Below are 15,486 nucleotides of genomic sequence, written 5' to 3'. Positions count from 1 at the left end.
TCAGAATGTGATAGATGATAGAATTATTTCCCAGTCGAATGATGTCGCAGAGCCATGACAGTCAACAAACCAGAAGTCCACGATTCAAGCTTTGTGCTCATTTGTGCTCATAAGTTAGATATATTTTAACTCGGGATTCAAAACCCGAGTCTCTTGCATGCAAGGCGAGTACTCTGTCACATGAGCTCCCGCATGAGGGCAAAACTCCAATCTTGGTTTTCGGGTTTATTGGCTTTCATGACTTGTATGAGCTGCGACATTGTTTGACTGTGGAAATAAATAAATGAATATATATATATATATATATATATAAAGAACAAGTAGTTAATAAAACATGTTACAAACACTTTGAAAAAGAGTTAGCAAACACTAAATAAATGGATAGTCCTTAATCTGCAGAGTTTTGAAGAAATACTTTCCTTCTCATCAGAGAGTAGGATTTAGCAAAATGCGGGATCGGATTTTTTTTCCTGAATTCAATCTTGCCTCGACAGCCGAGCTGTATATTTGATCCATTTCTTTTTTACGCACATTTTATCTTTCTTTTAATAATATATTGGAATTCTTTCCTATTTCCTTGTACCTATTTGTGAATTATTTCACAGATTTCTGCCTTTTGGATTACTTTGGATCATCTTCCAATTACGCGGTTCCCTTGAATTTTGTGTGAATGGAAATTTAACTAACTTTCTTGGATTCTGCATTTTTGGATTTTACCATCATTGGAAATTTTACCCTTCACCAGACTATCCATTCACGTGAAATCACTTTTTTATTCACCCTATTCCCTCTGCTTCACTTTTTGTTATCAAGTAAGATCTATTATTTACTTGTAGTTTCATTTAATAATTTTGCAAGCAAAATCCGATCCCGCATTTTGCTAAATCCTACCCTCTGATGAGAAGGAAAGTATTTCTTCGAAACTCCACGAATTAAGGACTATCCACTTATTTAGTGTTTCCTTTGTAAAATTAAATATGTTTTTAACTCTTTTTCAAAGTGTTTTTAACATGTTTTATTAACTACTTGTTCTTATTATAAGCTCTATCTCCTATTTGGTTTTATCGAGCTTTTACATCTGGTTGAGATTACTTTAATATTTATAATTTACTTTAGTTTTGCCATCTTGGATCATTTTGGTATGCTTAAATGTAATTCTTATTTTATAAATGTATATATATATATATATATATATATATACACACACACATACACACATATATATACATATTTGTGATGGGACGATTCCGATACAATTACCGATTCTGTGCTAAATTCCAGATTCCGATTCTTTATAAATCTCTAAATATTTAACTATAAGATTTTTATTCGCCCGATCTTCGTAAAAAACATATGTTAAATATGCAGATATTTTCCTAAACGTCAAAATACACTTGTGGGGGATGATCTAACGATTTTAGTTTTACTTGTATTTTATAATCAATGAATATTTATTTTTTTATCATTATTACCAGCAATGGAAGATTTTGCTTTAACCAATATCAAATAATAAAAGACAATTAAAAGAATCGTTTTTGGCATCGGAAAATCCGTACAAACTTTTCCGATTCCGATACCCCAAAATCTTTCGATTTTTCCGATTCCCGATTAATTGTACTAACACTATATATATATATATATATTTAACTGTGGACACAGGTTAACTTTCTCACACCATTCAAACACACCCTGTAATAATTAACACATAATCTCAATCAATAAATTACATAAAAAACACTCATTTCATTTCTGTTACAAACTTATATTTGAATTTCAACAGATATATCTTTTTTCCAATAAGAATATAAACTTGCGTTTATAGTTTTAAAATTAAATTAACGACTATATGACGTCACTAAAATTTCCTTCTCTTTAACAGCGCCCCCCCCTCCTTTTCCAACATAAATTTTCCGTTTCTCTGAAATAGAACCACGTCACACTGTGCACGTGAAACATTTTCAAATATTTTGTACTGGTATATTTTTTGGTTTCTTAATCTCATTCATCCAGAGGAAGTCTCGAAATAAAGACGAAACGTTGATGAACACATAATACGGTGTGTTCCTTTTTATTTTCTCTCTCTCTCTCTATATATATATATATATATATATATATATATATATATATATATATATATACAGTTAAAGTATTTTCTATAATTCCAAAATATTCTTACAAAATGACTCAGAATTAAAACAGGGATTCCCAAACTACCTTCTGCTGTAATAATAAGATCTGTTTTTCCATTGAAAAAATACGGATTCTTTTTTTTTTTTTTGTTTCAGAAAAAACAAATTTCGAACCAAGAACAAATGTTTTTATTTTGTATTATATTAACCCATGTCGCAGAATATATCTTGTAATCTTATTAAATTTACTTATATATTTTATAATTATTTTTTATACATTTTTTTTTATATATATATTAGTATAAATAGTAACCATATTGTTTTAAATTTTGTCATTGGAAAAGTATTTTCCACTGGAGAGCCATCAATTTCTGTTTTTAAATCTGAAACAGTTACATCGTAGGCAGCTGAAGATCCCTGTCTTCTAAAGAAAAAATTTTACTGAAGTTTTTTTTGATTTCTTATGTAGATGAATTTTCTTTTAATAATTGTAGACTTTTGAGAAATCGGCTTATGCAAGTCATAAGTCTACTTAACAATTTTAGTTAAGGCTTTTTTTTTTTTATCCTTATATAATTTAATTTTTTTTTTAATCCTTATATAATTTAATCTTTTTTTAAATCTCCTATAATTTTTTTTTAATCCTTATATAATTTAATTTTTTTTTTAATCCTTATATAATTTAATTTTTTTTTTTAATCCTTATATAATTTAATTTTTTTTTTTAATCCTTATATAATTTAATTTTTTTTTAATCCTTATATAATTTGATTTCTTTTTTTTTATCCTTATATAATTTAATTTCTTTTTTTTTAATTTGTTTTTGTAATCCTTATATAATTTAATATTTTTAATCCTTATATAATTTTTTTAAAATCCTTATATAATTTATTTTTTTTTTAATTCTTATATAATTTTTTTAATCCTTATATAATTTAATTTCTTTTTTTTAATCCTTATATAATTTAATTTCTTTTTTTTAATCCTTATATAATTTAATTTTTTTTTAATCCTTATATAATTTAATTTTTTTTTTAATCCTTATATAATTTAATTTTTTTTTTAATCCTTATATAATTTAATTTTTTTTTTAATCCTTATATAATTTAATTTTTTTTTTTAATCCTTATATAATTTAATTTTTTTTTTGTAATCCTTATATAATTTAATTTTTTTTTTTGTAATTATAAACCTTTTAGAAGTCGGATTATGTAGGTGCTAAGTCTGCGATAGATTAAATCTTTTTTTTTTCTGCATTCTTTATTTTTATATTTTTTTCACTCAAAGCTTCTTTATACTCTCTCTCTCTCTCTCTCTCTATATATATATATATATAGAGAGAGAGAGAGAGAGAGATGGGCTGGTCATGTATGATGCAAGATGATAGAATTCCGAAGATTTCATGTGCAGTCAGCTGGAGGATGAGTTCAAAAGTAATCTTGCAGGTATATACGACATAATTACGTTGACACACCGGTTCCCGCTGGATCATCGAAGTTAAGCAACGTTGAACCTGGTCAGTATTAAATGGGTGCCCATTTCGGACTTCCAGGTGCTGTATGTGCTCTCCGCTTATCTCGGCATTGTTTCCAGTCGTCCTGGACTTCTCCTTGCCACGGGACTCAAACAGTGTCGATTCAGGAGAGGTGTGGTTTGGGATTGCGCAACCCTTGCCTCACAATTACATCATTGCTCAGGTTTAAGGATTAGCTGAAAAGTAATCTTGCAGCTGCTAATATCGCTCGCTCCGATTTTGAGAATGTTGCTTCAGACCGTAAGGAGTACAATTTACACTGGAATCAAGAATTTTTCTGCATCCAACATCATCAAGCTGCGGGAAACAAGAGAAAGGAATAAAGCTTCAGAGGGCGTCAGAGCAACGCGCACTCTTTGCCCACACTCTTGCCCAGTCTGTGGTTTCCGCTCCATCTCATTAACGGGTTTTAAGTTTCCCTCTAGATTCAAACACAACGTTCATTAAATGGTCGTCGGAACCTCATATGTGGAAATTGACGAGAGAGACAAATTGGAGCTATATCATACTTTGATTTAAGATCAACAGCGAAGCAAAGATAACTAACATGTGTTTCAGGAGAATTCGAATACTTAAAAGAATTCAAATACTTGAAAAAAAAAAAAAAAAAATAGAATACTTGAAAAAAAAAAAAAAAAATAGAATACTTGGGAAAAAAAAAAAAAAAAGAAGAATACTTGAAAAAAATAAAAAAAATAGAACACTTGAAAAAATTCAAATAGCAAATAATTAAGAAAACATGTTTATTTTATTATATATATATATATATATATATATATATATATATATATATAAAGTTGTTGATTTTTTAAACGATATTAAGGTTAACATCTCCGCCTCGGAGATCCAGTGTTTTTCTTAGAAAGTCACCCATTTTTTATTTGGACATATTTTTTATTTATTTATTATTTTTAAAAACTAATCTACGGACATGCGTGTTTTCGAGCCATACTCCTCTTCAGCGTCAATAGTTAAACTACGCTGAAGAGGAGTTGGGGCTCCGAAACACGCGTGTCCATCGATTACTGTTTTTAAAAAATAAATATATGTGTGTATGTGTGCGTGTTGGTTTACTGGATTATATTTCACCTTTTTATTCCTAACACTCCTATAATAAGCATATATACAAATAAATGACAAAAATTCTATATTTCAAATTTCTAAGATGCTGACCATCTTATGTTTTTTTTTTTTCTTTTACGTATGTTGAAATGCATAATACTTGGCAGTACCTGTTTCGTAGCGTAGAAGCATTCAAGTAATAATGTGAATTTTTAAAAAATTTATTCTGCCCTTAACTCATAAGAAAAGGAACTCAAACTTTAAAATAAAATCGGAAAAAAAAGATGAGGATAATAGTCCGTTATAAATAAATGAATAAATACAAATTGCTCATCTCAATAATGAATTCCAATTAATTGAATAATGTTGTAATTTGTTCAAATATTTTTTCCTTAATTCTCCCTGAAACACGTGTAAGTTTACTACGCTCCAAAATTTACATGAAATCACAGTATGATACAACTGATCTGGCGTTTTATTTATTTATAGCAAATTTTGAAATAAGTATTTGTAGGTTTGAATAGTGAGTCTTATTTGCTTTGGAATTTATATAAAAATATTTAAAATAAAATCAGAAAATTGGAAGACAAATTGCAATTATTTTTCAATTTGTCACAAATAAATACAAAAATTTCAAAACTAATAATAATGGTAATAATTTTCCGATTTTGTAATCATGCTCATATTTTTTTTCTTTTAAAAGTTAAATTCTTTTTTCTTCCGATGAGTAATACGACATAATTACATGGAGTATTCTACGTAACAAAACACGCGGTGTCAAGAATTGAGCAATTCAACACATGTAAAAAAAAATAAATAAATAAACGGTAAGATGGTCAACATCTTGAAATTTAGAATATAAACGTTTTGTGTATATATATATATATATATATATTGAGAGTATATAAAATGTTTACTTCATTTTAAAGTAGATAGTGCTTATAAAAACAGTCAAACTGTTATGAAAAATAAGCTCAATTAAGATGTATTGCCACCATCAGAGCATGTGTACTGTAAATTTATATCCAAGTTAGCACAAAAAAAAATCAGTCCACAATCATAATTTTAATATTTTTTTATGTAGGCTAATTTTTATATCTACTTTTTCCATAAGCATCTCACACATATTTCATCATGCATATAGCCAATGCTGCCATCATACAAATCATCAAAGACGGCTACATATAAATTTCTTATATATTCTACCCACTTAACTGTCTCTGGTGATTTCTGTGATGCACAATAAAACATGTGTAAGCTGTTTATGGAAAAAGTAAATATAAAAATTTATATATATATATATATATATATATATATATATATGTCATGAATTTTGGAATATAACTTTTTGTCATTTATTCTCTATATTGCTCTGTAATTACATTGAGCTTCTTAAATAAGAATTGATATATATTATAAGAAAATATATTTGATATATATTATAAGAAAATATATTTCTACAGAAATATATATACCCCTACCTTGGGTTGAGTATATTGGGAAGTGATATATAAACTACAATTAGCTTATTAGGCGATGCTCTTTGTGTAAACAAATCGACCATAGGCGTTTGGACGATTTCAAAACACCGTTAATTCACTACTCGCATAACAGCAGCCGAATAGTGTAACAGTTAGAAGCCTCAACTGTCATTTGGGTGGCTGAGTTTCAATTCTGGCTTCAGGTAGTTGCTTGTTTAGCCACACTGATGAGCCGTGATACAGCGTAGCAGTACTTTACGTGGATAACATATATATATATATATATAAAAAATATTGAACATTCTAAAGTCACAGAAGTATTCACTTAATTCACAATCACATTGTTTTATTGTTATATCTTACACGTGTTTCATTTGATGGCATGAATATACCAAACAAGTCATCAGAGACTTATATTAGTTATTTAGGAAAAGTATATTGTGACTTTGGAATTTTTTTTTATAAAGTTAAATATGCTCTGAAAGTGTAAATCCATTTTTATTGAGCTTAATTATTAATCGTCGTAATTTTGAATGACTAGTGAAGATATACACCATAAGTATATATGTTTGCAAAGTGTGTATTTATAATGAAAAATAAAGAAAATGATTCTTTTGTGGTAACTAGGATGCAATTACATGGTGTATATCATTTTCAGAATGTGAGAGATGATGTAATTTTTATTTCCACAGCCAAGCAATATTCCAACTCACAGGAGCCATGACAGCCAACAAACCTTGATCGACTGAGCTCCAATCTATAGTCTCCCCTTGCCAAACTTACACAAGAAACATCCGTCTAGCTGAAAACACTATCAATAATTCCCCCCATTCTTTATCTGTGTCTAAACCTCAACGTAGATTCCATGAACAAAGCTTCTTTCTTAGAACTGCACGCCTGTGGAATTGTCTTCCGTTTTCCTGCTTTCCAGCTGACTTCAAGTTCAATGTAAACAAGTTCTTTGTGAGCCGTTCCCCTTAAGTTAACAGATTTACTGAATTTCCATTACTAGCGATTACTATATTGTCCAATTTTAATACTGTACACTCTTTAACCTTTATCCTCGCGTGGCCCCTAGGCCTTGATAAGTGGTGATGTCTATGTAAAAAAAAAAAAAAAAAACACCAGAATTTCAAGACTTGAGTTTCATCCTCATATAGGTTCATCAAACTGAAGTAAATCCATTCCATAGTTGGAATTTGCCGCGGTTTGCTTGTTAGTTAATAGAATTTCTTGTGTGTGTGTGTGTGTTTGCTCTTGTGACAGAGTACTCGTCTTGCATGCATGAGACTCAGGTCTCGAATCCCGAGTCAAAATATGTCTAACTTATGAGCCTAAATGAATGCGAAACTCAAATCATGGACTTCTGGTTTGTTGGCTGTCATGGCCCTTGTGAGCTGCGACGTCGTTCGATTTTGAAATAATTCTATCATCTATCACATTCTGAAAATTATATATATATATATATATATATATATATGTATATATGTGGATGTATATGTGTGTGTGAATATATATACATACACATATATATATATATTAGAAAAAGTTTTATTGATATATATGTGTATATATGTGTGTGTGTATATATATGTGTGTGTGTGTGAATGTGGGTGTGTGTGTGTGTGTGTATATATATATATATATGTGTGTGTGTGTGTAAGTGACATATGGCACAATCACGTTGACACACCTATTCTCGCCAGATCACTGAAGTTAAGCAATGTTGAGCCTGGCCAGTACCAGATGGGTGACGATTTGGGAAGGCGAGGCGCTGTATGCACCGCGAGGTAAAATACCAAGTTGGGAAACTGGTATGGTTTATCTTTCTCTCGAAGGTAGATGGGACTCTCTTAAGCTGTGGTAGATAAAAAATACCTTTGAAAACTCTAGCGAAGCATCAAGTCTTCGGCTACCGACAAATTTGAATTACACTACAAACTCGTGTAGTGAGTTCAATCTTGGCTGTAGCTGAATGTTACATTAATATATATATATATATATATATATATATATATATATACACACACACACACACACACACATATATATATGTGTGTGTGTGTGTATATATATATATATATATACACACACACGTATGTATGTGTGTATATACATGCATATATATATATAGACGTATATATACATATATATATACACATAGACGTATATATACATACACACACATGTGTGTGTGTATATATATATATATATATATATATATATACACATAGACGTGTGTATATACGTGTATATATATGTGTGTGTGTGTATATATATATATATATATATACACACACACCCACACGTCTATGTGTGAATATATATATACATGCATACACACACACACACACATGTATATGCATGTGTGTGTATAAATTTGTATATACATGTGTGTGTGTGTATATATATATATATACACACACACACACATACATACACACACACGTCTATATATATATGCATGTATATACACACATACATACATGTATGTGTATATATATATATATATATATATATATATATATATATAGCTTAATGCATAAGAGGAAAAGAGCGTTCAATTCCACAAGAGGAGACTTATCCGGATAATGCCAAGCTCAACAATTATTATTGGAGCTAATACAATAGGACAACAAGAGTATGAAATGAAGTCACAAAACTATATATTGGTAGATATAGAATGGATCAGTTATTGAATAATGGAATACGAGCAAAAGTATGGAGTGTGATTATAAGGGGCTATCATAGGATAGGATGGCAGTTGCCATCCTATCCTATGACAGCCCCTTATAATCACACTCCATGCATCCTAATAAACTTAAAAATATTGCTGCATATTTCCTAATCAATATTACAACCTTGCATTTAACCCCCCCCCATTATAGTCGATTTTATAGCCGGTATTTGCCGTTTAGGTTGCACCTGTCAAAAATACCACTCCATATATAATAGACACCCCACAAACCGTTAAAATAAATTACCATGCAGCCACAATATACCCCCAATTTAACCCTAAAACATATACCCCTTAAACTCAACACTATGTAAAGACCATATACAATTTATATATCATACTATATATAAGAAGCTTCTCCTTTAATCTTTTTCGTCCCTAATGAACCCTACGCTAGAAGCCGCATCTCCTCCATGCTACCTAGCATCTTCTCTACTCTTCTGATGAGAAGCATTAGGCTTCAAATGACCTGGCATAAATAGTCCCTTCTATCCCCCAAATTGTGCCTGTATTTCATTATTCAATAAATGATCCATTCTATATCTACTAATATATAGTTTTGTGACTTCATTTCATACTCTTGTTGTTCTATTATATATATATATATATATATATATATATATATATATATATATATATAAAATAAAACATTAAAATAAAAATGATGTCAGTCGACTGAAGAAACGCAATGCATACATTCAACATTTTGTGTTTATTTTTATAAAGCTCTATTTTGTATCGAGCACTTTTGAAAGTTCTCCATTTTAAATCTACAAATCGACAACCTGCGGGATTTACCTGCAGAAATTGCTCAATTGGGTTAGTCTTGGTTTCCTTATTTAAAAAAATTTTTTTATTTATACACAACTTACGACCTCAGCGTGGATAATTACATGCAGATGAATAGAGCATCTTGGTACATCGACACCTATGTGGGTCACACAGCACCAAACAACCTTAGCATGAAAGCAAGATGGCAGTCTACTAAAAGTAACACAATTTTTATTTTATTTTTTTTTTTTAATTTTTATTTATTAATCCTGGAATCTGGGTGAGGCGGTGCTGGTCGGATAATTTTTCATTTGTTTTTTTTTAAATTTTTTTGTTTCCTGCAGGGGGGAAGAGGGGGAGGGACTGATTATGAATTGAAAGCAACCAAACACCATACCCCTCCAACATACCTTAAAAAAAAGAAGAAAAAAAAAAGAAAAAAAATTTTTTTTTTTTAAATTGTTTGTCCAACCTCAGCATCTATAATAAAGGAGGCAGGAATGGGGAGTGGGGGGGGTATTACTATCATCTTCATCATTTGTCCTTTCACATGTACTCATCATTCTCAAGAGCCGTAAAATGAAGCAGCTCGGGTTCATTCGTTAACGTGACAACGTTCTCCGATAAACTGCCACCCCCTGCAGAGCTGCCCGGAGCGTTCAATCCATACGATGTAAACGATCTCGACCCTGAATGCATTGAAGTCTTTTTAGAAGTTTTACAGTTAACAGACTGACCGTCCGTCCTCCGTGTCTTGCTCCCGCACTGTCCAAACATCTGTGCGGTAGAGCCAGGCATGTTCTTAAAATCATAATTCTCGATCGGATAAAACTGTTTCAGCTTCCGCTTCCTTGAACTGACGCGATAGGTAGAATTGCTCCTCTGGCCGGCCCCGTTGCATTCCGCAGCAGCCATGTCCGACGTAGCTGCCACGATTGGGGCTGCAGTAGATTTAGTCATACTGCTAGTGGGTCCTTTTATCCCTACCCCTGCGGTTGTTAACAAAGGTGACAGTCGAGCGTCTTTGAGCCCTTCCCTTGTAAACAGCTCGTGCTTGACCATAAAGTTTTTCCATGCTAACTGGTGACTTTTATTACTCTCGTCTCGAAGCCGTAGGTTTTGTGCTGTCGAGACGACCACCAGTTTGCTGTTTGTGTTTGGGTTTAAATGTTGGTGCAGTAGGAACCCGTCCACCGAAAAGACCTTCGCACATGTCGTGCACTTCACACATTTTGCGTTTTTGGTGGTGTAAAGGTTCAAAAACAGTTCCCCAGGCTGCGAAAATGGTTTCTTCCCAATTTCTGGCAACCTATCCGAATGATAAACAAAAATGTTTTGTATTCTGTTACCGGTCTCTTCATAAGACGCTATGGAATCTGGAGTCGTCGCGGATCTAGACTTCAGTTTTACTTTGAGAGGATTGGATTTACTGTGATTTCCGAGACCACGACTGTTCCGAGGATTTTTCCATTTGGAAGCTGGTGATAATTTACTGGAAACTGCAGAGAGCGTAGTGCTTTTCTGTTTCTTCCCTGCCCTCGGTTCTGCAATGCGATCACCCACAGATGGCAGGCCGACCCTGCTGTTGCTACCCCGTTCAAAACTACAGTTCCGCTCGTGACAATCCGTGTTGTCTCTCACGGGTGTGAATGTCAAATCCTGCTCCCTGTCTCCGTTAACCTTAGCCGATATGCGACCTTTCACCTTTTTACACTTCACATCAACTGCTAACGTAGCTTGTTTCGTGGGTGTCGGTCCATCATCATCCGGGTCATATCCTTCTCGGGATTCAACAATTTCTGACGCGGATAACGTTGCAGAAGTGTCAGAAGCCACATCCGCTGTTGCTGACGATGATGATGATGTTATTGTTGCTGCAGGTGAGGAGGGAGAAGTCGACGATGACGTGGCTCCTGTCTCACCGCGGATAAGGTTCAGGAAATTTATTTTTTTATGCCGGAGCCGTGACTTGTTATTTTCCGATGATGCGAATAAGAGTCTCTCCGGGGTGATCTCTTCTGATTTTAGTCTGTCGGGTTTTGAAGGTGGCTCTTCTGCTGGGGATTGTTCCACTTCCTGGTGGGGCTCCTCTTCAGCATTTGGCTCTTGGGGAGGAGTTGGTGCCGCTTCATACTCTGGTTTTTCACTGTTTATTCTGAAAAGAAAAAAAAATTGGTAAATTAAATTTGTTAGTTCTTGTTCTAAATTTCTCCTATATTAAAAATAAATATAAAGAAAAATCTATATGATGTATTTAACTGTGAAGAAACGAAAATATCATACTCCAAAAATCACTAAAATTGATCAGATAGTTTTTTTTATTTTTGTAAAGATCTGTATGATGTACGTTTTTGAAAGGAAAAGAAAAAGGGAAAAGGCAAGACAAAAGAAAAGGAGTAAGAAAGAGAAAAAAATGAAAACAGAGAGAAATAGAAGAACAAAGGAAAAGAAAAGAGTAAAAAAGAAAAAGGAAAGGGAGGAGAAAGAAAAGGGAGGAGAAAGAAAAGGGAGGAGAAAGAAGAAAAAAAAAGGGAGGAAAAAAGAAAAAAGAGGGAAAAGGGAGAGGGATGAATAAAGGAAAAAAGGAAAGGAAAGAAAAAGGAAGGAAAGAAAAAGGAAGGAAGGAAAAAGGAAAGGGAGGAAAAAAGATAAAGGAAAGGGGGAGAGAAAAAGGAAAGGGAGGCGAAAGAAAAAATGGAAAAGACAAAAAAAGAAAAAGTAAAAAGAAAGCACAAAAAGGGAAAAATAGAAAAAGAATAATAGAGAGAAAAAGAGAAAAAGAAAGAAAAGAGTAAAAAGAAAGAGGGAGAAAACAAACAATAAGGAAACGTCTAGAAAATATCAATCGCAAGAAAAATGGTGGAAGGGAAATAACTCTTGTAAACGTCGCTTATATGAAATTATCTCCCTTTTATACGGCAGACAAACATTTTTTTTTTTTAACCGGTTCTGATTTATTCAATTCTAAAAAAAAAAAATAAAAAAAAAATTAATGCCGAAGAACAAGGGCGAGACTATATTTTAAGGCGCTTATAGAGTTGAAGTACGACCATGCCTATATCTCGGTGGCCGTGGCACGACCCTTTATAATAATGACATATTACAAAGGTCGTGGTTCGAGACGATTATGCAAGGGAGATAATTAGCATCAACTAAACAAAAGTAAGCATTTTCTGTTTTTGCAAGATAATTCAGGATGTTAAAAGAATCAAGTAAAAAATAAAATTAAAAAAAAAAAAAAACTCGCCCCCACAAAAGCATAGTCCCAGAAATTGCCAAGACATTTTACAAAATAAAAAAGAAAAAATACACTAAATAAGAATCGTATTCTTTCAAAACTGAAAATAAATAAATAAATAAATTAGCATTCAGAAAATAAAAAAAATTAATACACGAATACTATACCTGATCTCCATGAGAACCGTTAGTTCCTGAAATTGCCGAAACAGTCTACAATAACGAAATAATTTCTTTGGCGAAAAAAAGGGAAAAGTATTTCCTCACATAATTATTGCGATCTGAACACAAGTTAATTTAATTTTTGTAGATTTAGCATTGTTTCCATTGTTGCAGTTTATTTTTGTGTTTGTGTACGTTAATTAACAAGTTTAATTAGTTTGTTACTTAACAAGGTTTAATTTTTAGTTCGTCCAGGGTTCGTACACATTTTCGATGTGCATCTTTAAAAAAAAAAAAAAAAAAAAAAAAAAATTGTGACAACGGGGTGGGGGATCGTTGCCGAGGCCGAGTCTATTAAAAAAAAAAAAAAGAAACAAGGACCCGAGGGTGCCATCAACCAGAACTGAAACCGAAAGCAAAGTTTTGACAGCAAAAAAAAAAAAAAAAGACGGCTGCTGGGCGTAACCAAACACTTTCACCGATGTGGCCACGATTATGCAGATGCTATAACAGGGCAAATTTAGTTATTTCAAACGAAAGAAGGTATTAACGATTAGCGCATGTACGATTTGCAAATCACGTCGAAAGGCTAGTTTCTATCTGACTCCCTCTCCAATCAAAACAATATTTCTACACGAAATATCGGACAATTTTTTACAATCTCTAGATACTGTTTTTTGTCCGAGAGACCACTCTAACGATGCCAAGTAATACATGTACGATGCAGATAAAAAGTTTTTAGCGGACATACAAACATACACACTAACACACAGACAGTTCCCCTTGATGATGTAATATCCCAAAAAACTTAATAATTGACAACAGGAAAAGTAATTTTGATTTCTGTATTTCACAAAGTACTTTTAAAAAGTTGCACAGTTGTTTACGTGTCCGCAACAAAACTGGTTAACTATTTACAGTTTTCGTTCGTTTTTTTTTGTTTTGTTTTTTTACATTTTCACCCCAAACAAGGCACATTTCCCCTTTGGTGTAGGGGGGGCTACTATCAGGGGCAGCAATTACTGGGGCACTATATAGGGATTCGGGTAACAAGATGTCGGTTCACGTTACACTTGAACTTCTGCATGTCAGTACAGTTGGAGAAGCAGGGACCTGGAATGGAATTCCAGAGTCTAGCGGTTCTGGGGAAGAAACTACTGGAGTAAAAGGCTCTCTTACATCTAGGGAGCTCTACTGTGAAGGGGTGGGATTTATCTGCTTGTCGGGTTTGTCGGGGGTATTTACGTCGTGGGGGCACAAGTGTCTGCAATTCGTCAGAGCATTCACCATTAAAATACTTGTAGAACAGGCAGAGGGATGCAACGTTTCGTCGATGGGTCAGAGACTGAAGTTTAGATGCCAGTTCAGGGCCTATCAGATTGGCGACTATCTTTGGACCTTGTCTAGGAGCAAGAGATTAGCAGCAGATGCACCAGCCCAAATGTGACAGCAATACTCCATACCTGGGCGAATGGTGGCCTTATAGAGGTACAGGATACTTTCAGGTGTCAGTAGTTTTCTAGCACGGTAGAGAGAACCTACCTTCTTCGCAGCGGCCCTGGCAATGTTTTCAATGTAATTGTTCCAACTCATGTTTCCTGTGAATGTTAGGCCAAGCAGTTTGAAAGATGTACTCTCAGATAGGGAGTCACTGGCCATTGCTATTGGTGGCAGAGGTTTCTTATAATTATTATTATAATTTGTTATGTTTTATGTTTAGTGCCAGCAATGTGTGATTTTAAGGCACTTTTAGCCATTTTATTCAAAACAATTTTTTTTTTTTTTACATGTGCAACAATATGTTGATAATTATATTTACATTCCTTGAGGCATTTATATTTGGCCAACCGAGTGCGATTATATGTTATGTTTTGAATTTCTGATTTTGTGGACACAAAAATTACATCCCTTTATTACAAAACTACTTGATCTTATTTTATGGAAAACATCAGGTAGTTTCGTCATAAAGAAACATAACTCTTATATCCACAATAATAGAATGCAATGTCACAACAATTTATTTCAAATTTATTTTCAATATTTAAAAATATTTTACTGATATTTCTATTAATACTTCAAAAAACAAAACAAACAAACAAAAAAAGGTCAATTTTTACGACGCTGACGTGCCCCAGCCGTTTAACACATAAAAACACATTAAAAAAAAAAAAATAAAATAAATAAGATCTACTTTTTTTGTGCCTAATATGTTTAAACGGCTTTTATGAACAATATGAAAAGAGAAAATTTGGAGAAAAAAATAAAATAAAATAAATAAATAAAAATAACATTTTAGAGTCGGGGATCACTTTTAAAGGAGATTAGAACAATAGTCTAAAGAGCTGAGTGTATTTTAATGTAACAGTGAAATTA

General features: G+C 32.6%; 1 protein-coding gene across 1 annotated transcript in view; it reads right to left on the bottom strand.

Moving 5' to 3' along the window:
* Positions 1-9,636: 9,636 nt before the first annotated feature.
* Positions 9,637-15,486, bottom strand: part of LOC145267031 (uncharacterized) — a 440,938-nt gene continuing 435,088 nt past the window's right edge. The window contains exon 6 of the mRNA XM_080122968.1: positions 9,637-11,869. Within this exon, the coding sequence (XP_079979094.1) occupies positions 10,261-11,869 (1,609 nt within the window). The 3' untranslated portion in view covers positions 9,637-10,260. The remainder of the gene's footprint in view (positions 11,870-15,486) is intronic.

Source organism: Euprymna scolopes, chromosome 42 (genome assembly GCF_053919585.1).
Source record: "Euprymna scolopes isolate OS-2025 chromosome 42, ASM5391958v1, whole genome shotgun sequence".
NCBI classification, from domain to species: Eukaryota; Metazoa; Mollusca; class Cephalopoda; order Sepiida; family Sepiolidae; genus Euprymna; species Euprymna scolopes.
The sequence above is the reverse complement of the archived record's forward strand: the minus strand, read 5'-3'. Positions and strand labels throughout refer to the sequence as shown.